This window comes from Castor canadensis, chromosome 12, assembly GCF_047511655.1.
Source record: "Castor canadensis chromosome 12, mCasCan1.hap1v2, whole genome shotgun sequence".
Lineage (NCBI taxonomy): Eukaryota > Metazoa > Chordata > Mammalia > Rodentia > Castoridae > Castor > Castor canadensis.
Window position 1 is genome coordinate 20,242,515 of NC_133397.1, and position 23,332 is coordinate 20,265,846.

Below are 23,332 nucleotides of genomic sequence, written 5' to 3' on the forward strand. Positions count from 1 at the left end.
CCACATTGTCCTCAAGGGAGAGAATCTGGGTAAACCCTTAGGCAACATGTATAGCTTTCAATGCTGATGTTTGTCTTCTATGCATATGCTAGGGTTTTGTCTCCCCCACCCCCCAAAATGGGCAGTGTTTTGCAAAACAGATACTTCCAAATACTCATAGGAGCTTGTAAAAGTAATACAACATTCATGTAATTTCCACTTGCTACAGAACAGACCCTGAGGTTGTTTTTCAGATACATAACAAGTGGTTCTATTGCTAAGAATAAAACAGGCTTCTTATCTAAAGATAAGAAAAAAATCTGAACACAGTGGAATAGTACTTTTGAATTATACCACCCGTTGTAGTCTATCCCTGAAAGAGTAAAGTAAACCATGTTAATTCTAGGTATGAAATAGTGTCTTTAATCATCCAATTATATTCTATAGTAAAAGGCTGTACTGTACCAGAAATCATTGCTTCTTCCATAAATGTAGTATCTGTATCAACAAGCTTATAATTAATTACCTAATGAGAATAGTCTGATCTTCTCAACAGGATTCTTCCAAGCACTCAAATTCATTTTCACAGTCCCTAGATTTGTTCTAAAATAGGGTTAAATTTAAAGTATAATCTAGGGAATGTAGTAAATAAGCACAACATAAAAAGGATCATTCGAGAGCAAATATGCAGGCACTTTCTAAGAAATCAATTTAAGAAAAATTAAAGTACAATTTAATAATGATTACAACATAAACATAAATATCAACAGATAACCTTTATGGAACACTTACCATGTCCCAGACAATATGCTGGGGCATAGCATATTTAGGTTGAAACAAAGGAAAATGGAAATTCCATTAAAATTCAACCTTATATATTTTCTCATTTAGTCCTTACAACTACCTCCAAATAAAGAATACTATTATTATCCCTACTATACAGATGGGGAAGTGTCTTGAAAAAGTAACAGCTGGGGGTGTCAGCATATAAGTACAATCACACACTGCTCAAAGCTGCTATACAGACACTTATGCGAGTTGCCCACTCACATATGACTCCATGTGAAGGTTAAGGGAAGGGAGTGAAATGTGTCAGACATTGACCCTGTACCTCACCCCACAACCTGTTGCAGAAGATCCCCTCACTCACACAAAACTGCTATACTGGCTAATAGTGGCCTCATGCTGCTCGTATGAGGTGGGTTTTTTTGTTTGGTTTGGTTTTTTAATGTTTATAGAAAAAATTTATTATTATAGATTAAAAGTTTTAAAAGGTATATAACCCTTGATTCAAATTATTATACTTTAAGGAATTTATTCTGAGGAAATAAAGATCTTTATTTATTTTTATCTTATTATATTTTCTTAATTTTATGTTATAAAAGTATTTCTCAGTGGGGCTGAGGATATGGCTTAAGAGACAGAGTGCCTGCCCAGCAAGTGTGAGACCCTGAGTTCAAGTTTATTAGTGCTTAAAATAGAGGAAAAAACTAAAACCTAATTAATATGCTTCATAATAGGATATATCCATATAGTACATTATAGCTTACTTTTTAAATAGGAAAAAATACTAATCAACTAATAAAACTCTTCAAAAATATAATAGGAATGAAAAATCATAAAAATCCTATCAGCTTAGTAAAATGAAAATTTGCAAAAATAGTATGATTTTGGTAAAACTAATATGCATGTATACATTTTACTTTATTTATTTTGGGGCAGTACTGGAGCTTAAACTCAGGACTTCATGCTTCCTGTGGAAGGTACTCTACCACTTGAGTCACACCCCCGGTTCTTTTTGTGCTGTTTATTTTGAGATAGGGTCTTGCTTTATGTCTGGCTGCCTGAACCTCAGTCCTCCTATTTGTGCTTCCCCATGTAGTAGAGATTACAGACACACACCATATATACCCATGCATTGTTTGAGATCTGTGAGTCTCACATTTTTGCTGGCCTCAAACTGCAATTCTCTCCATCTCCACCTCCTGAGTAGCTAAGATTACAGACATGAGTCACCATGCCACACCTGCATTATATATTTTAGGTACAATATATCCAGGTGTGTTGGGGTAAGAAGAGTTAGAACTAGGTAATGGTGTTACAAAAACCCTTTTGAACATCGACTTTGGAATTAATGAAAGACAAAACTGTAAAACAGGTACAATGTGTGGGGAGGTATTTGTGGCAGGAGGGGTGAATGGAGGAGATGAAGGTGAGGGAATATGATTGATGGGCTTCATATACATATATGAAATAGAACAATGAAACCTCTTGCAATTGCTTTAAGTAGGGTGGGGAGGTATTTGCAGGAGGAAATGATGGGGGCGATCTAACCAATGTACAATGTAAGATTATTCAAAATTGTCACAATGAATCACACCTGTACAACAAACAAATCCTAATAAAAATGGGGGGGGCGGAGAAATAACGCAAATAACAAAAATTGTGATAAGCAAACATCCTAATACAAAGTCTAAGAACTGTTAGACAATAAATTCTGCTATATAAACATTTTATTATGCTTAATTTAGAATCAGGACATATGATTTTAAATGGTCTAAATTCAGCTGGGCAATAATTAATTACATGTAGAATTGTGATATCCAACTCATCACACCACATGGCATAGGTTGAGAATCAGTGCACCAAAATGTAGGTACATAGCACAAACTGTACTTTAGAGTAAAGGTGTTTAGATACCTTTAAATAACAGAAATTTAAATGGATGTTTTTAAAGTAAGAAGCACTTTATGTATTACTTATTTAAAAAAAACAAAACACAGAATCCTACAGACTGAGAAAGATTGAAAAGAAAACAGCTCTTAATAGCTCAGTTAGCCTGGCACGATCAGTTGAGTCTCACAGTACTCATGTTAAACAATTTCACAAAACTCATCATCAGACAAGGCCACTGTGCGATCATGAAGGGTCAAGATAAAACAAGGTCACTCTGTATCATGTATAAACAAAAATATGAACATTTTTCTTAAAATAGCTAATTTCAAAATTACCCCACTTCCTAACAATCCATTGTGAAGTCCTACTTCAACTTCTCCCAGAATTAATTAACACAAGCACAAATCCTCTATGATTTGGTGATGCATTCTTCCTTGTTAAAAAAATTATCCTTGCTTACAATAAACTCAATTTATTTACTTACAAATATGTCCTTAGTGGCCTTCCCTGAAGTCAATGACAAGAGTTGAGACTACAGACTAGTACATTGTGGAATTAGGAGCAAAACAATATTTTTTTTAACTAAATAAGTACATTTCAAATTAAATTCTCATTTGTTAAGTTTTTCACCAATTTGAAAAAAAATTAGAGAAACTAAACTCAGGACATGAACAAAGCACCTAGAACTATAAAATCTTCTAATGTAAGCACATTATTTTCAAGTAGATTACTAGTTCCTCAAAGTTCCTTATAAACACAATAAGAGGTAATAAAATTGATTTACCCATTTAAAGCATAGACATGATTTCAAATTGAAACTGTAAACTATTCTACCGTTAATTACTAATGTGAACCTTGTCCAAAGCATCCTTACCTCCTGGGTCCTTATCTGGATTATACTCTAAAGCATTGCTACAGATGAGGTCAATATCTTGCAGGAAATCTTTAGCAGTCACATAATTATGTTTATCAATTTTAGTTATTACTGTTGATAAATCCATTGGTTCTTTAATTACTTCAAGATAATCTGAAACCTAAAACAAATAGGATATTTTTAATCAAAGTTACTTTCAGTTTTTCATATACTCTAGATAGTTCACATAAACACAAAAATTAAAAACAAATCCTTAAAAATTAAATCTATATATTCAAGGAATAAACATATGAAAAATTACACTGTTACTTGTGTTACTAAAGTTATTGTCTAACATACTTTCCATGAAAAGCTTCAGTTTCCAAATCATACCTAAATCAACTCTGAAATGTTACTCATCACAAAATTTGAAACCAGATGTCCGTTTTGGGATTTTGTTTTTAAGTCCTTTGGGCTCATCTGAGAAGAAAATGCATGTGCAAAAGCACTTAATACACATCACTAAGTGCTATCTCAAGTAAAAGGGAAAAAAAGCAAAGGAAAATAAAAAGCATAGCTATTTGATATTATTAGAGAAGTTCTGGTAAATCTTCTAAAATTTTTCGACAAACATTTTCCTTTTTTATTTTCACAGAGTGAATCACTTCATGGAAAGTATTTTTCCACTCCTTTGGAGTCATTACAAACATTTTGAATCAACTGTACACCAAAATCAAGTGCTATTTTATAACTAGTAAAACATTTGCTGAACTTGCCCCTAAGTATAAACAAATCTACAAAAACTTTGTTTTTTTGCATTATGTGCTCATTTTCTGAACTATAATCCAAACTAAGAGATATTAAGTAATGATTTATACAGTAAACTTTATGCTGACAAATAAGAAAGTATTAGCAATCTATATATTGCTAATGTAAAAATCTGAAATCAAGTAATTAGGTTTGAAATAAAAAAGTCATCAATAGTGTCTCAAATGAGTTCAGGACAAATTTCTGGGATAGGATAATTTCTACTTTCTGAAAGTGAGGATCTGTTTTCTCAGTTTCAGATGGCATCAATGTCATGATTTTTGAGTTTACACACTGATGCACATTATCTAACTTGTGTAGGTCTTTTTCAAATTCTGAGGTTACTAGAAGCTTAAAAGTCATTCAGTCTCCTCATGGGGTGGTAGTGGAATTACACTGGAACAAGTGATTCTTCAAAAGATATTAGCTGGATTTTTTTTTTTTTTTTTTTTTTGCAGCACTGGGGCTTGAACTGAGGGGCTACACCTTGAGCCACTCCACCAGTGAAGGGTTTTTCAAAATCGGGTGTCTCAGAACTATTTGCCTGGGCTGGCTTTGAACCATGATCCACCTGATCTCTGCCTCCTGAGTAGCTAGGATTACAGGCATGAGCCACTAATGCCCGACTAGATCCTTGATTTTGGAAAGTCCTGTGTACAAGTGGAAACTTTTATGGACAGAAAAAGCACTATAAAATTTTATGTTATTAAAGACTATAAAATCTTAGTGCATATGCATTCTTTTAAATTCAACATTTATTCACTAAAGTTTTGCTTATTCTGCAATCTGCTTTGAAATTTGGTAACATTATTAGATACTTCAGGTTCATTGTTTGAATACAAATTTTTACATTTAAGGTTATCTAATTATTATCTGCCCTATTCCCCTAGTCTATCCTTCACAGATACTCTGATGTTTCAGCTTTGAGAGCAAACAAAAACCCAGAATGAACTAAAAAGAATACAGGAAAAATAAGAGAAACATAACCCCCAAATAAAATTTAAATCTCACCAACATTTAATCTATCTGCTTCCACTGTCCTACGATTTATAAAACTTTTATTCTTTTACAAGTAGATGGTATTTATCTGACAATCTTTTCTGGATAGAAAAGGTTTTCTTGAGCAAAAGAAAAACTGGTTTATTCTCATCATGGGAAGTTGGCTTATCCTCTAAGATATGTCAGAATCCAAATATACCAAAGGGTGGAGAAGTTTATTTATTTTAAACAATCTTTAGAACTATGGATGTAGCTTAGTTGGTAGAGCACTTGTCTAGCATGCTCAAGGCCCTGGGTTGGATCCTTAGCACCATATAAAAAAAAAAGTTTTTAAAATTGGCTGATAGTTTTAAGATTATTTGAAAACGAATAGGAAAAAAATTCTCCTATAATGTGTTTATTAATTAAAATGAAAATTAGGTATGTCTTGTACATCACAGAGGTAAAAGGTATAAGGTAGCTATGATGTAAAGAATGCGTACTTGTTTTTGGTACCGGGGTTTGAACTCAGGGCATCGTGCTGACTAGGCAGGCACTCTACCACTTAAGCCACACCTCCAGCCCAGAATGTGGACTTTTGGACATAGGGGTACACAGCAGTCAGAAGACTGAAGTGGGACTCCCACACCAAAAAAAAAAGAATGGAAGAATGTGGAATTTGAATTTTAAAAAATTCAAATCTTTGCTCTGTCACTTGCCAACAAACCTCAATTTCCTCAGCTGTAAAATAACAATGAACTTGCAAGGTTTTTAAGAAGAGTAAATAAATAAAACTAGGTATTGTGGGTAAACAAAACTTTAGATACTCCTTTTATTTCAAAACAGGAAAGGGAAGAGAAAATACTTTGACTAGCTATGGTGAAAAATAATGCTAACTCATTCGTCCCAAACACAAATCAGGTAATGATTCCAAAGGAATCTACTCAAGTCCAAAAGCACAGACTTTACAATCAGGACACAACATTACACTTTGAATCATTTTATAATTCAAATTATTTTTTTAAAAAATGAAAACCAAAAACACCAAAACTGCTCAAACATGGAGTCTGAACTATAAGAAGAAGGCCAGTTAAGATTACATTGTGTTCATCCACACTGTATTATCCCAGGATTTAAAAAAAAAAAATTGACAGGATTATAGTATATTCCAAATGGAAAATTCCTTTTCTCAACATCACAAACCATGCTTCCACAGGCACACAAAACAGTACACATATAAAGTGAGAAGTTTTCCACTGGGAATAGAGAAAAAATCTTTGGAGAGAAAGAGTTTTAGGTACGTAGGATATGCTTAATTTTAAACAGCATCTTAGAGACAAGCATTTCCAAAATTAGGTTTTTTCGTCCCCCAAAATAGATAATTTGGAAAATGCCAATATTGATTGGTATTGACTGGTTAATGCCAATATACTTTTTGAGAGGAGGATTATCCTGGAATAAAAATAGTTGAGTGTGGACATTTCACTAAAATAACTTTTAATCCTCTTCTTAAACTGAAGAGTATGTGATCACAAAGATCAATAATGATTAAGAGGACATATACAAATTGGTCACTAATTTCATCCAAAAGTCACCAGATGTTTGCTGATGACACTGATAGTTATCACATGGATTAAAATTTTACAGGCTAGGGGTAATATTCATCCATGCCTTTGCTTTTTTTCCTTCCAAAAAAAGATGTCAATATTTTTTTTCTTTTAGCCAGTTCAACTTCACTGTTTGCACACTACTGAAACAAGACCTCTTCAATATCCACCGGTTTGCTGAAGATGTTAAAGCGTTTATCTGTGGCCAGCCTCTTGGTTACATCCCTGAGAAACAACCGCAATTCTCTTAAAGTATTTTCCTCCTGGTCCTCCATCCGATTTTTTTCTGATTCTGATAACTGACGAGGAGGAGAAGGTAGTGCAAGAGGAAGCACTTCCATAGCACAAAGAGCTAAAGAAAAGAGAAGAAAATGTTAAGATTCCAACATGGTGAGCTAGGACCTCAATTACTTTTCTGGCATTCTCTTAAGACATTCTATAAAGAAAAGGTGAATTACAAATATATGTGAACCATGAGAATCCAGCAAGTAAAAACTTGAATGGAAACAAAAAAGTAAGTTTGAGGAAATAGCTATTTAAAGGACAAATGATATGATTTTAAATAATTTGATTTTGAAGTATTATTTATATACCACTTAAAAATACTTTAAATCAATGTGAAGTACCTTAAAGTACTGAACAGTGTTTTTCTTAAGTCAATCTTGTTTAAAAAACTACTTCTTAAAATGGGGTGGCCATATAAAGACAAATTGTACAAGTGATATTTATCCTTCCTATCCCCAAGAGAATTCTGATTTTAGATAGGTCTTCTAAGCCTCATAGTCTTAGTATAACACAGACTACAAAAGAGGAAACAAAACATGGAAGGAGGGAGGAAAGAGGGAAGGAAGGGAGGGGGGAAAAAGCAGAAACAAAAAAATGATTATCAAAGTCATGAAAGAAATGGAAAATTAGCCTAAAGTGTTAAACATATGAAATCTATGGTGCTTACTATGTACCCTGAGGCAAACCAAAAAAAAAAAAGAATATATATATACATATATATCTTAAAAGGTAAAGTATTAACTTTCCTACCATAATGTTCTTTAATTCCTCTAAACATTTTCCTGGTATCACGCTAAAGCTCAAGATTAATCACTAAGCATTTCCAGTGATTTCTAAAAAGGCCCCTAATATGAAAAATGACAGTCAACTCAAACAGAAAAAACTACTTATCTTAAACATAGAGAACTCATATCTATGGTTCTAGAAATACATTTATCTAAGAATATGAAAGAGTAAAATGAACCATTTTCATGATCAAATATTTGAAATGCAGCTATTTAGATTCACAGGAAGCTACAACCAATAATCAGAAGGTATAACTTACATATTGAGTTTACCAAGGTTGCTAGAAACCCATAACTAAAGCAATTTGATAGATGATCATATTGAAAACACTGAAAAATTTTGGAAAGGTGCCACTAAAAAACAAAATTTTCAAAATATTGACTAACATAACTGATAAAAAAAACGAAGTAGAAATTGATGAAAAGTACTTCACAGAGATGGGAAATGTACTTAGTATCCTATAAGAACAGATAACTATAAAAGAACAACTAGATAAAGGGGTAAAAAAAAAATTTTTACCAAACTATTTTCTAGAAGAGTTTAAAGATCAAGCAAGAAGATCTTACCTTTGTGTATCTTGAAAATTGGGAAAAGAAACTCTCTCCCTCTCATGAAAAAGAAGTTTTTAAAACACTGATTCTGAGAAAGGGTGTTTCTTAACTCCACCTCCCTTAAGTTCCTCTAGGAACTTACCAGTATGTTTCCTTCGTGGTGGCGCCATTGACGCCTGATTGAGAATCAGTTCTTGGAAAAACTTTCTTCTGTCTTCTTCAACAGGCCTTTGAATATACAAGACCTCTTCATACTGTATTCTAAAGATACACTTAACCTACACATACACATACACACACACAAAGACATTGAGTATATAGAATTAATTGCATACATACTATACCAAATTATATTTTCTTTTAGTTCTAGTACCATCATCAATGTTAATAGCATATCTGGGGTTAGGTTAACCCTTTGATAGGCTATGCTAGTGAGAGATTCACTCTCAAAGACTAAACAAGAATGGAAGACAAGCAGCAGAGTACCTGCCTAGCAAGCGTGAAGTCTTGAGTTCAAACCCCCAGTACCACACCAAAAACAAATAGAAGAATGTTCAGATGCCCAAGTAATTAATAAATGACACTATACCTGGAAGAATCATCAGATAATAGCAGAAAGAATACTTAATTATAATAGATGGCAAGCTGGGTGCTAGTGGCTCACACAATCCTAGCTACTTGGGAGGCTGAGATGAGGGTTGAAAGCCAGCCTGGGCAAAAATGTTTGTGAGACCCCACCACAATCAACAGGTGGGCACAGTGGCACACGCCTATCTTCCCAAACTACACAAGAGGCTGAGATCAGGAGGATCACAGTTCCAAGCCAGTCCAGGCATGAGACCCTATCTCAACCAGTATCTGGCCACAGAGGCACGCATCTATGATCCCAGCTGTGTGGGAGGCAGTAAATAGGAGAATCACAGTCCTAGGCTAGTCCTGAGCAAAAACACAAGACCCCATCTGAAAAAAATAACTAAAGCAAAAAATGTTAGGGTTATAGCTCAAAGCAGTAGAGTACCTGCCTAGCAAGCCCAAGGCTCAGAGTTCAAACAGAGCTGAAAAAAAACAACAAAGAATGAGCCAGGTGCAGGTGGCTCCTGCTTTAATTTTAGCAACTCAGGAGGCAGAGATTAGAAAGGTCTCAGTTCAAAGTCAGCCCCGCAAATAGTTCACAAATGGCTCAAGCAGTAGAGCACTTGCCTAGCAAGCATAAAGCCCTAGCAGGGAGGGAGGGAGGGAGGGAAGGGAAGAGGGAGGGAGGGAGAGAGGCAAGCATTGCCTTTTCTTATCCTCATGTTTCTTTGTACCTCCTATCTAATGACTTCCCTTCTTAAATTCTTTTCCTATCAAGCCTATTTAACTGTGTCCTCTGCAATCCTGGTTCCACTGCAAACAAACTGAGTCTCTTCACAAAATGTTCCATGATACCACCATCTAATTAAAACTCCAAAGCAAAAATAAGCCAGTCATTCTCATATCCCTCCTAAGTCTTCCACCCGCTTATCTACATCTCATCTGTTCACCTGCTCTGTAAAGGCTTTGGATCCAGATCTTCCCCTTCCTCTTTACATAATCCACATTTGTCACCATGATACTTAACACCAAAATCCCTGAAAACAGAGGCCATTTTTTATTCATTTGTCTTCCTATACCTACCACAGTACCTGGTAGACAGCAATTCTTAACAACCAAGTAGTGAATGAGTAAAGCTTATGGTTTTATTACTAAATGCATATCAAATTGGAAACTGAGAATAAAAAAGGGAGAAGATGACTAGTATGGAAAGAAGTATCTACCATAACAATGTGAAAATGCTTGATTAGAATGTAAAACAAAATTCTAGCCCAAATTTAGCCACATTTGTGGTAAACTTTGGATAATTCACTCAGTTTGCCATTCTAGACACTCACTGGATTAACTCTATAAATTAAACACTTGAGAATTAATTATGTCATTCAATCTTTGTAATAATTATTTTACAGATGACAAAACTTGGGTTTAAGAAAGACTGAAATTTGGCTTATGTGGTCACAAGGTGAATAAAGGAAGACTAGAGTATATAAACTCTAAAACTCTTTTACAGCTCAGAAATTCTAAGATAGAAAAGAAATAACTAATTAAAGGTAGGCATCAGAATTCAAAAACAGGGTGGGGAATTACTTATTTCAACCCAAATCAAATCATTGAAGAGTTCATAAAATTTCACCTGTATCCCATGTTTTGTATAATCTACTTTCATGCACATTCTCTCCAACCCTTTGATCTATGTTTTGTTGGCCCTTTTTTGAAAGCTCTGGGAGCAAATTTGCTAGAACATGAATTGTGTGCCAAATTCATGACAGATACCACAATTTTAAAACTGAAGAAAATATGCTATCTCCATGCTGTTAAAGATCTTAGAGTCTTAGAAGAAAGCATATGCTGGAAAGGTAGTAAAACAGAGAAAAGACTCTGCAAGGGCTAGGGGTACATAGGCATTAGATAAAATTTAACAGAAACAGCTTACATTGACAGTACTGAAAATTAAACAGAACTCAGTACCCTACAAATAACAAGATTCTGTTCAACATTTAGTTTTGGTTTTAAATATTCTTCCTATGACAATTTTCAACATTGTATTAAAATCTGTGAATACAAAAGCATCCCACAAATAAACCTACATTAATCCAATGGCTTTTTCTTTTTTTTTTTTTTTTCAGTACTGATGCTTGAACTCAGGACCTACACCTTTTGAGCCACTCCACCATTCCTTTTTTTGTGAAGGGTTTTCTGAGATGGGGTTTTGCAAATTATTTGCCTGGGCTGGCTTCAAATTGTGATCCTCCTGTTCTCTGCTTCCTGAATTCCTAGGATTACAGGCATAAGCCACTGGCCCCCAGCATCCAATGGTATTCTTGCCAGGTTATTTGTAACAGGTTGAAATTCAACATTTATTAGCAGATCAAATTATTTTTCCTGTAACTTCACTCCTAATTTTATCTTATGTCAGTCCCAGCCCAAACTTCATGCTACTACAAGGGAAGGCTCCTAAAATTGGCTGTACAAACCATGTTCCCTATCACACTGGCAATACAAGCACATGTTAGTCACTCATTCCTGGACCTTTCTTAATGCTGATGACTTTTGGATGATTCTTTCCCGGATTTTCACAGATGTAATTAGGCATACTTTTTCATTATTTCTCATTAAACATTTTTTTAAACAGTTTGATAGTTTTTAGTAAATTTATACAGCTGGATAACCGTCATTCGCTAGTTTTAGAACATTCTCATTATATCCCCCCCAAAATTTCCAAATTGTAATCAATCCTCACTCACACACAACCCAACTCAACCACCACTGATGTGCTTCCTATTGATAGAGATTTGCGTCTTCTAGAAATTTTGTATATGATGGTCGTCTTTTTTGTCCAGCTTATCTCACCAAAACCAAGTTGGTTCACTGAATGTGTAGTACAAATCAGTATTTCATTTCATTTATTGCTAAATAGTATTTCACCATATGTACATCTGACATTTTGTTTAGCCATTCACTGATTAACAAACATTTGGGTTACTTCTAATTTTGCAACTTATGAATACTTCTAGGAACATTCACATGCAAAAATCTTTCATTCTCTTGGGTAAATTCCTGTAAATGGAAATGCTGAGTAGTCATTCTGTAATTCACGTCTAACTTTGGGAAGTGGCTGCACCATTATGCACCCCCACACCCCACAGCAGTATATAAAAGACTCTAGTTTCTCTACATCCTGGTCAACGGTTGGCATTGTCTTTTTGATTATGATATTCTAGAGGGCTGTGGTAGTATCTGACTACTGAATGACTAATGAAATTAAGCATTATTTCATGTGTTTATTAGGCATTTATAGATTCTCAGAGGAACCTCATATATGAGGAACCATATAATTTTTGAAGCATGCATCAAAATTACCTTCCTTTTTTAATGTTCCATCGTAAGTATAAGCCATATTTTGTTTATTCATTTTTCTGTCAACAGATACTGGCTATTGTAAATAACCAAATAGGGTCCTTTTTTTTTTTTTTTTTTTTTTGCATGTGATTATACAATTTTTTCCTTCCTTTTTTTTTGTGTGTGTGGTACTTGAGTTTGAAATCAGGGGTCTCACGTTTGCTAAGCAGGTACTGTACCACTTGGGCTACTTCTCCAGCTCTGTGTTGGGTATTTTCAGGACAGGGTTTCTCAAACTATTTGTCCAGGCTGGCTTCAAATGACAATCCTCCTGATCTCTGCCTCTGGAGCTAGGATTATGGGTACGAGCCACCAGCACCTGACTCAGCACCATTTCTTGAAAAGGGTGCCTATTTCTCCTTGAATGGTCTTGAAACCCTTGTCAAAAAATCCTTTGACATATATTTATCACTATTAATGAGATCTCTATATATTATTGGTATATCATTTATCAAGTAAGTGATCTATTTGAAATATTTTCTCCCAATCTGTGACTTGCTTTTTTATTTTTAAATGATGCCTCTTCAAGAGTACAGTTTTAAATTATTTTCTTTGATGTAGCATGTTTTTATATAGTCTACTATAGCATTTATATTGTACTTTAATTGTTTTAATGCCTTTCTTCACCCTAAACTGAAATTCTTATATAGCAATGACTCTTTTTGGTTTTCAACTATTTTATTCATTCATCCAAAAAAGATTTTCTGTGCTAGAAATATGTATGTGTATGTATGTTTTTTTGACTGGGTAAAGCATTGTAGACAAAAAAGTAAAGAAAACAGACATTGCCAGTAGCTCACACCTACAATCCTAGCTACTCAGGAGGCATACAGTAGGATGATCGCTGTTTGAAGCCAGCCCCAGGCAAACAGTTTGCAAGACCCTATCTTGAAAAAACCCATCAGAAGAAAGGTCTGGCAGAGAGGTTCAAGTGACAGAGCACCTGCCTAGCAAGTATGAGGCCCTGAGTTCAAACCCCCAGTACCACCAAAAGATACTAGGCTAATAAGATTTTTATAAAATTTTCAAACAATATAGAGGAAATTTTTCAGAGAATATTCCCAAATGGAACCTGAACTTCACAAATATTTATCTTTTCTTTTTATAAAATTATAATTAAAAATGTAATTGACAGAGAAGATCTAACTTACAAAAAGTTTTACTTAGGTTATGTACAGGTTCAGTCCATTTTTCTAAACCAACTCTGACTGCATCCCTACTTTATAACACTACTGTAATACCAAACATTTTGTAGCTCTATGGTTTCCAAAATAAGTTTGCATATATACCAACAACTGTGTCTATTATGCATACTTTATAGATAAGTAAACTGTGGTTATTATAGATTGAAATATTTATTTAAGATCAAAGAATTAATAAGTCAGTACCTTGGTCTTCCTGACTCACTACACCCAGCTAAGTTTTTATTGCTCTCCATGATGAAAACTAAATGTTTTATGTTGTCATATACTACCAAATATTGGAACACCAATACTACCAAATATTGAAATGCAGTTAATCTACATTTAATATACTTTCCTTACAAGAGTTATAAATTATGCAAATTGATTTTAGCAAAACATCTGACGGAAGCTGAAACAAAAAAGAACTCAGTAAATAAGTATCATAAAATTCTACATAATCAAGGGGTTTTTTTTCTTCTTTTTTTTTTTTTATGGGTCTAGGGTTTGAACTCAGGGCTTCATATCTGCAACATAATCAAGTTTTATATTGCATTTAAAACATGCAAATCTCTTATATGAGCATCATTCCTACTGTGTTCCTGGGCAAAATATTTCTCAGAATTTCCAAAGGAGATTATTTGAAGACCAAGAAAACTCAGAGTGAAAACAATTTTTTAAAAAATCTATTTCATTCACATGAGTTCATAAACCAACTTTTCTTTTCATTCTTTTTATTAATCATTTATTCACATGTGCATACATTGTTTGGGTCATATCTCCCCCTTGCCCCCCACCGCAACTTTTCTGAATCAACAGTGGTTTTACTTTTAATTTGAATTCAAAAGCAAATTTCAGATTTTAAAAATATATACATTAGTAATAATAAGTAATTTTAAATGATGCTACTCATAGAAGAGTTAAAAAAAGTTCAGTTCTCACTAACTCATCTCACATGTAAGAATGAGCAGGATAGCCAGATGCTAATGGCTCACACCTATACAGTTCATGAGACCCCCATCTCCAAAATAACCAGAGCAAAATGGACTGGTTCAAGTGGTAGACCACCTGTTTTGTAAGCCTGAAGCACTGATTTCAAACCCCAGTCCCACTCAAAACAACAAAAACCAGCGGGGGGGGGGGGGGGGTGTAATTTAAAATAAATTGATGATGAAAGATTTCCCTAGAAGGTACTATAAATATGTCAAATTCTGTTCTAAGTATGAATTATCTTTACAAGAATGAGGAAGATATCACTATTATACCAAAACAGATGAAACTTAAAATATCAAACAATTTGCCTTTATCACATGACTAATAAGCAATAAAACTGATACTAACAGTAATGATTTTATGCTAATTAAAAGGTGTCCAATTAACGAGGTCAATTATTTTAAACAATATTAGTAAGGAAAAGCAGCTAATCAGTTCTTACCTCTTCAGGCAATTCACTGTACATGGTTTCAGAGGTAGACAATAAAAATATAGGTGAAAATGATGGTATATCTTGTAGCAATGTCAGAAAAGTTGCTCTCACAGTTTCACTGACAGCTTCCCACCAATCACCAATATGAGGCATGTAAACAATACTAGGTACTGTTCTTCGAGCTTCACGAAATATCTAAGGAAAGAACCGTCATTTAAAAATTCAGATTATTCTAAAGTCTATCCAGCAACCCCTAGATACAGACAATATGTCAGGCCTGTTACTGTGCTAAGTTTCAGTCCCAAAATTTAAGTTCTTCAAGGTATGATTCACAGGCTTTCCAAAGAGTTTCTATCTACTCTCGACCCACCAAAAAAGGGTATTTTTTTTGCTACTTAATTATTCCTACTCAAAATATTAGTAGTATAAGGTAGCAAATTGCCCGACTCATCAGGTACAAATAATAGAGCAAAACACACTATAAAATTTGCAGCAAATTAAGATAAATGTACAGTATGGCATGACATAGTTGACATGTTTGAGCATATATTCAACACAGGAATAACAAACATTTTAACCAAGAAACACCACTCTAGAACTTAATGATTTACTGCTGAAACTCTTGCTCACCTCTTCCTATTACCTTAACTTCAATTCTTTTTTTAAAAAGTCACAAAATATTCTTATTTCACTAAAGAGTCATAAATAAACTAATGAAGAGCTCTGAGACACTTCTATTGTCAGAAAATACAAGCTGAAGTTTTCTTTAGTAGTTAAAAAGAATTCTAACCCTAGTTTCAGTCACATTATATCAGCAAACAACAGTAAGAGCCAGACTGGCTATTAGTAAGCTACTAAGAACTATTGTCCTTTTCATGTAAATCAAGAGCAGAATAGCCTATTAGCAAATTTTGCATGTTAATATACAATTTCTTCATTATTTTTATGAAGTTTAGATACAAATATAAAAATATGACTATATTTCTTCAGTCTAATTTGGTAAGTCTATTTCTAAAATTTCTTACTCATTTTCCTTTTACTTTTTTTTTTATTGTTGTGCTGGGTGGGGGTACACTGCAGCATTTACAAAAGTTCTTACAATATATCAAACATATCATACTTCAGTTCGCCCCCTCCATCATTCTCCACTATCTTCTCCCCCACCCCATTTTCCTTTATTTTAAATATACTTCAATTAGTCTACATAATGAAGACAGAAAAAAGAACCAAATAGTAAATTTGATTAGGAGCTGGGCATGGTGGCACATTCTGTAACTCCAGCACTCAGAAGGCTAAGGCAGAAGGATTCTGAGTTGGAGGACAGCCAGGGGTACATAGTAAGACCCTTTCACAAATAAACAAACAAAGGTTAGGATTATCAGAAACTTAAGAATCAAAAGGATTACTTTTCTTTAATGAGTAAGATTAACACTGGTATGAATTTATTAAGTAATACTTTATGCAGTGTGTAAAACAAAATGTATTACCAATTCAATAATAAATCAGATGAAAGAGGCTCAAACAAAATTTTTCCCCAAACTGGAAGAAATGTAGCTGTTATGATCACTCATATCAAAAGAAATGTTTGCTCCTTCCTTTCCTTAATATTTGCATATCCACCAATCCAGAACAGTTGTAGAGCATAATTTCTTCAGAACTCTCAATTTTTTACCTTTCCTGCAAATATATAACCCCTTATCCTAAATCTTGGAAATCCAAGGATTTTTTTTTTCCTCAAAGTTCTTATAAAACAATCATAAGAGAAAAAACAAGCATAAATGTTGGCAAAAGGAAGGAACCACAAAGGAGCATAAAGTCAACTGAAGAATGTGTTTCAAATCAGGCATGGCATAAACAAGACAGTAACAATTCCCTTTGTCACTTTTCAATTCCTCACTCTGTACTGGTGAAATTACGAAGAATCACCTGGGAGAAAAAGGTGACCATATTTGAAAAAAAAAAAAAAAAAGATTAAAGAGCCCATAAATCTCATAAAACTAACAACAAGATTCAGCCATGTAAATTACCATATGCCCAGTGTGAAAGAAAAATGAGAAAAATATGCCTTTCTATGAAACTGAATTTTTACCCTTTATTCTAATACTTCTAGGTTAGGTTTTCCAGGAATACATGTTGAGAACATCCCGCCATTACTAAGTCAGAAAGGATGGGCACAACAACAGAGGTTAGGGATAATAAGAACTTTATAAGCCAGAAGTTACATAATAAAGTACTACAAGTGTTTTAACTTTATGGCAAGGCTGATCTAGATACAAGTATAAGCAGCTTTAAAAGACATAGGTTTTTGTTTCCCTTTCTTTGTTCTTTTCATCAAATCCTCTCAAAACTAACAAATTGAACAGAATATTCTTCCTGTTATTTCCAAAGGCATTAGAAAAATATTTTTGTCAATAAAATTTTTAAATTTTTATTAGCAAACCTCGAGCAAAAAAAAATTCAGGTAAGTCTAAGACAGACACAGAAAAAGGAAAAAAATTAGACTTTCTGATCCATGAGTATAATTACGTGAACTGAAAATAAACCTGAACTACATGAGATGCCAACATCCAGAGATACTTTTGTTAATTCTTCTCCTAAGCCTTTAGGGGGAAACCATGCTTAATTTTCTAGAAAAACTCAGAAGCACTACTAAAATAATTTTCTTTTTAAGTCCTTACTTTGTATCTCAGAACATTAAACTAAATTTTCATATTTTCCTTAAACATATAACCAGTTTGTACTAATTTCCCAGTTTTTGTGCTGAAAATTAAAAAAAAAAAAGAGTCTAAGAGAATGCAAACCACCATTTTAAAATAGAGTTATATATATTAGGGGGAAAGGTTTAATTCTACTGTGAATTTTTTTAGGGGAGGTTGACAAATATAAAATCTGCTATTTAGCTGTTTGCCAGTAAATTTTTAAATTGTGGAATAAAATACCCTCTGTAAAATCAAATAATCAGCTAATTCAGAGTAGAAAAATAGAGCCTAGGTTTAATGAAGCATCAACTGGCTTGGGAACAAGTGGTGCCATTTGAGAACTAGAAAAATACTCACCTATAGGGTGTCTTGGATTGGTGGATGTGCAAGGTGTAGTAGAAAACAGAAAAACTGTTATAGAGAAAAAAAGATAGTAGGCCAAATTACTGAACCAACCGTTTCAAAATACCTCTGACATGACCAGCACTCTTGCACAAGTAAAATGAACAAACACAAGTGTCCGTGAACTGTTCATTTTGATTCTTTATTTGAACAACATGTTCCATTTCTTTCTGGCCTCCATCTTGCCCCAGATATTACAGTCTTTTAGACAATGAATTTTTAAGTTTATGTATTTTTTAAAAATTCCAAACTTCTTGCATTGAATATTAATGATATTAAAGGCAAAAAACAAGGCCAATGAAGTTAGAAGTATCCATACAAGGAAGCAATAATGACAAAAACTACACTTATATTTACAAGAGTTCTAATCATCTCAAAAGCTAAACTTTAAAGTCAATATTTTAGCCATCAAATTAAAATGTTTAGGTATAGCTCAGTGGTAGAACACTTGCTTACCCTGTTGGTAGGCCTGGGTTCGCTCCCTAGCACCACAAACAAACAAAAAAATTTCGATGTGAGAAAATTTAGTAGGTTTCTTCCTTTCTTTCCTTTTGCAGCTCTGGGGATCAAACTTGGAGCCTTAGACTAGGTAAACACTCTACCACTGAGCTACACCCTCAGACAGTCTATTTTTTAAGTTAAGAATTTATAGCCTCATCATAAGCCATTTTGTTTAGAAACTGAAATACAGGGGGCGGGGGGCAGAATTAAACACAAATGTGAATGAAGCTGAAAGCTCAAAGCCAGGACAGCATTCACTTGCATAAAAGGAGCTCTATAGGAAGAGGAAAACAGCTTTTTGTCATCAAGAAACTTTTATTATAAATGGGCTAAAATTACAAGACACAGATAAAAGAAAAACCTTGGGTGCTAAAATATTCTCAATTTTTTATAAAAATTTATTAGCACCAATAAAATAAGTTAAACTTCTTGTGCCTTTATAAAAACAGTAAAATTCCTTTACAAAAATAGTAAAATACATGAAATCTCTGCATCACTGATGGCTTTAATGTCAATTATATTTCACTCAACTAAGACTGAGCATCTGTGAAAAGACACTATACTCTGCAGATTACTTCTTTTTTTCATGAAAAAAGGTGACAAAGTTCTTCACATGCATACAAAATCAGCTTGTGATAAAGGATATTTATACTAGTTCTGATCTATGGCAGTAATTTTATAAAAATTAAATCATTCAGACTTTTTTTATATATTCTAAGGACTTCAAGAATTTCACTAATTGTGACATACTCTGGACCAGGAAAATTTAATTTGCTTAGAAACTCAGCAGGGGAAAACTCAGCTATGGAAAAACTCAGGAACCCAGGTAAGCAAACACAGAAGCATCCAAAATACAGACATTAAGTGTATTACTTCCTTAATGCTACTCAACTAAAAAGGCAACAGTTACATTTGAGGATGTTACAGAAGCAGAATCACAAAATTAGTTACCTTTTTAAAAGAGTATTAATATTATCAGTCTCTTACTAGACGTAATACTCCTGCCTTATTCTAAGGCTCAATAATTACTTGTGAACTTAAGGGAGCAACCATAAATATTCCAAGGTTTTCTATTTCCCTTTGGAATACTATGAAATGGTCAGTAATTCACATAACATAGAAAGAGGGGGAGGAGATAGAGGAGGGGGAAGAGGTGAGAGGGGAAGGGCATTGGAGTTATATTATGAGCTCTGGCATTTGCTTCAGTAATAAATGCCCAACTAATATCCAGCCAAGGAAATTTCAATATACACCTCCAAGTAATTCAAATGCTGACTAAATCTTAAGAAAAAGAAACGATGAGAAATACCCTATAGTAGACACTAACTTCTCTAACATTACTCCAACTGATATTAATCAAAAGCTGAGGCAGTCAAGTGGGGAAAAGAAGTTCTATCATCTATTTATGTATGGATTTGTTTTAAAGGATAAATGTACAATTAAACACCATCCCTACAGTAAAAAGAATACCCAAGCCAAGTGCTGTGGCTCATACCTGTAATACTAACTACTCAGGATGTGGAGATTAAGGAGGGTTGAGGTTTACGGTCACCCCAGGCAAAAAGTTTACGAGATCCCATCTCAACTAATAAGAGCTGATGATCTACCATATGACCCAGCAATACCACTCTTGAGGATATACCCAAAAGACTATGACACAGCTTACTCCAGAGGCACCTGCACACCCATGTTTATTGCAGCACTATTCACAATAGCCAAGTTATGGAAACAGCCAAGATGCCCCACTACTGACGAATGGATTAAGAAAATGTGGTATCTATACACAATGGAATTTTATGTAGCCATGAAGAAGAACGAAATGTTATCATTCGCTGGTAAATGGATGGAATTGGAGAACATCATTCTGAGTGAGGTTAGCCTGGCCCAAAAGACCAAAAACCGTATGTTCTCTCTCATATGTGGACATTAGATCAAGGGCAAACACAACAAGGGGATTGGACTTTGATCACAAGATAAAAGCGAGAGCACACAAGAGAGGTATAAGGATAGGTAAGACACCTAAAAAGCTAGATGGCATTTGTTGCCCTCAACACAGAGAAACTAAAGCAGATATTTTAAAGCAACCAAGGCCAATAGAAGAAGGGGACCAGGAACTAGAGAAAAGGTTAGATCAAGAAGAATTAACCTAGAAGGTAATACACATGCACAGGAAATCAATGTGAGTCAACTCCCTGTATAGCTATCCTTATCTCAACTAGCAAAAACCCTTGTTCCTTCCTATTATTGCTTATACTCTCTCTACAACAAAATTAGAGATAAGGGCAAAATAGTTTCTGTCAGGTATCAAGGGGGTTGGGGGAAGAGGGAGGGGGCGGGGGGGGATGGTAAGGGAAGGGGTGGGAGAGGGGGGAAGAAATGACCCAAACATTGTATGCACATATGAATAAAAAAAAAAAGCTGAGCAAGGTGGCACACTACACAGGAAGCATAAGTAGGAGGATCACGGGCCAAGTTGACCCACACATAAATACCAGACCCTATTGGAAAAACAATAAAAGCAAAAAGAACTGAGGGTATGGCTCAAGTGTTAAAGCACCTGCCTAGCAAATGCATTGCCCTCAACACTAGTCCACAAAAAAAAGGAATACCAAGAAGGGCTCTTCCCCCCTTTTCACCTTGTCATGCATGTAAATACATTCTTTGCAAGTGATTTAAGACTTCACCCCATTAAGACTACTTTTCATGTTCATGCTACACTATTAAATATATAACTTACTTTATATTAAGTACAGTAAAGCTTGGGGGAAAGAGAAACACATGCAAGAATAACTTGTCATAGCTTGAAACCTTATATTCCACCTTTATTTGATAGAAGTCTATTTCCCAAGAGAAGTAAAGGAAAAAGGAAATACAGAACCCTCTTACACTGCTGGTGGGAATGTAGACTAGTACAAACACTCTGGAAAAAAATTTGGAGGCTACTTAAAAATCTAAACATATATCTACCATATGATCCAGCAATACCACTCTTGGGGATATACCCAAAAGACTGTTACTCCAGAGGCACCTGCACATCCATGTTTATTGCGGCACTATTCACAATAGCCAAGATATGGAAACAGCCAAGATGCCCCACCACTGACGAATGGATTAAGAAAATGTGGTATCTATACACAATGGAATTTTATGCAGCCATGAAGAAGAACGAAATGTTATCATTCGCTGGTAAATGGATGGAATTGGAGAACATCATTCTGAGTGAGGTTAGCCTGGCCCAAAAGACCAAAAATCGTATGTTCTCCCTCATATGTGGACATTAGATCAAGGGCAAACACAACAAGGGGATTGGACTTTGATCACATGATAAAGTGAGAGCACACAAGAGAGGTATGAGGATAGGTAAGACACCTAAAAAACTAGATAGCATTTGTTGCCCTCAACACAGAGAAACTAAAGCAGATACTTTAAAGCAACTGAGGCCAATAGGAGAAGGGGACCAGGAACTAGAGAAAAGGTTAGTTCAAGAAGAATTAGCCTAGAAGGTAACACATATGCATAGGAAATCAATGCGAGTCAACTCCCTGTATAGCTATCCTTATCTCAACTAGCAAAAACCCTTTTCCTTCCTATTATTGCTTACACTCTCTCTTCAACAAAATTAGAGATAAGGACAAAATAGTTTCTGCTGGGTAGCGAGGGGTAAAGAGGGTAAGGGAGGGGGCGGGGGGGGGGGGGGAAGGGCGGAAATGACCCAAACATTGTATGCACATATGAACAAAATAAAAATTTAAAAAACAAAAAGGAAATATAGTAGAAAAGAAAGACTTTTAAAATTTTTACAGTGGTTTTAGCACCTGAGATATGCTCTTTCTTAGTATTTTTAGACATACTTAAAACCAGGTTTGCCAACCTTCAAAGATTATGAAAAAACTCAGTTTCATTATACAACAATCTCTTTTTTGGAGAATTTTTTGAAAAAAACTATTATATTTATAAATTTAAAATAATTTTAGATATGCACTTAGAATACAAATATTCAAGGATTAATCAAGACAGTTTATCTGGACTCTGATGGTGTTCAGGAATCTAGGCTTCAGTTGTCTTGACTACACAGCTCTCATTCATGTCCTGGCCAACTGGACATCCACGTGGCCCTTATTCAAGAATAAGCTCTACTTCTAACTAAGATTCTCTTTAGGTATATGCTGAGAAGATGAGATGTACAACCAAAATGATAAATAGGGTTTTTTGCTGTATTCCAATACCAAGTGACACTTCTCTGGACTCTCCCCACGAAGATGATGAAAGTAGTGAAAGCAAAAATGTAAAACTGATGAAAAAGTATGAAGTTAGGATTCAAGTTTAGCCAAGTAGGATTCTGAAAAGTCTAGGATCCCAGTAACATCAACATACAGTCACCTCTAATAGTATAACATAAATATGAAAGGCAATCTTAAAGGGAAGTTTTTAAAGGTGGGGAGAGGAAAGAAAGGTGGGGAGAGGAAGGAAGTGGGGAGGAAGGGAGGGAGGGAACAAGGGGGGAGGAAGGGAGGGAGGGAGGGAGAGGGGAAGGAGGGAGGAAGGAAGACTCACTACGCTGACCAGGTTGGTCATATACTCCTATTCTCAAGCAAACCTCTTGCTTCAACCTCCTGAGTAGCTGGAACT

General features: G+C 34.7%; 1 protein-coding gene across 6 annotated transcripts in view; it reads right to left on the reverse strand.

Moving 5' to 3' along the window:
- Positions 1-23,332, reverse strand: part of Atad2b (ATPase family AAA domain containing 2B) — a 169,534-nt gene that overhangs the window by 47,611 nt on the left and 98,591 nt on the right. For 5 of the 6 annotated variants that reach the window (XR_012439623.1, XM_020184846.2, XM_074049263.1 and 2 more), the window contains 4 exons: positions 15,111-15,296; positions 8,665-8,800; positions 7,056-7,252; positions 3,530-3,689 (listed from right to left, as the gene is read on the reverse strand). Coding sequence is in view for 5 of the 6 variants with exons in the window: in XM_020184846.2 (XP_020040435.2) it covers positions 3,530-3,689; positions 7,056-7,252; positions 8,665-8,800; positions 15,111-15,296 (679 nt within the window). In the remaining variant the exon portion in view is untranslated. The remainder of the gene's footprint in view (positions 1-3,529; positions 3,690-7,055; positions 7,253-8,664; positions 8,801-15,110; positions 15,297-23,332) is intronic. The other variant, XM_074049264.1, reaches the window with a different exon arrangement.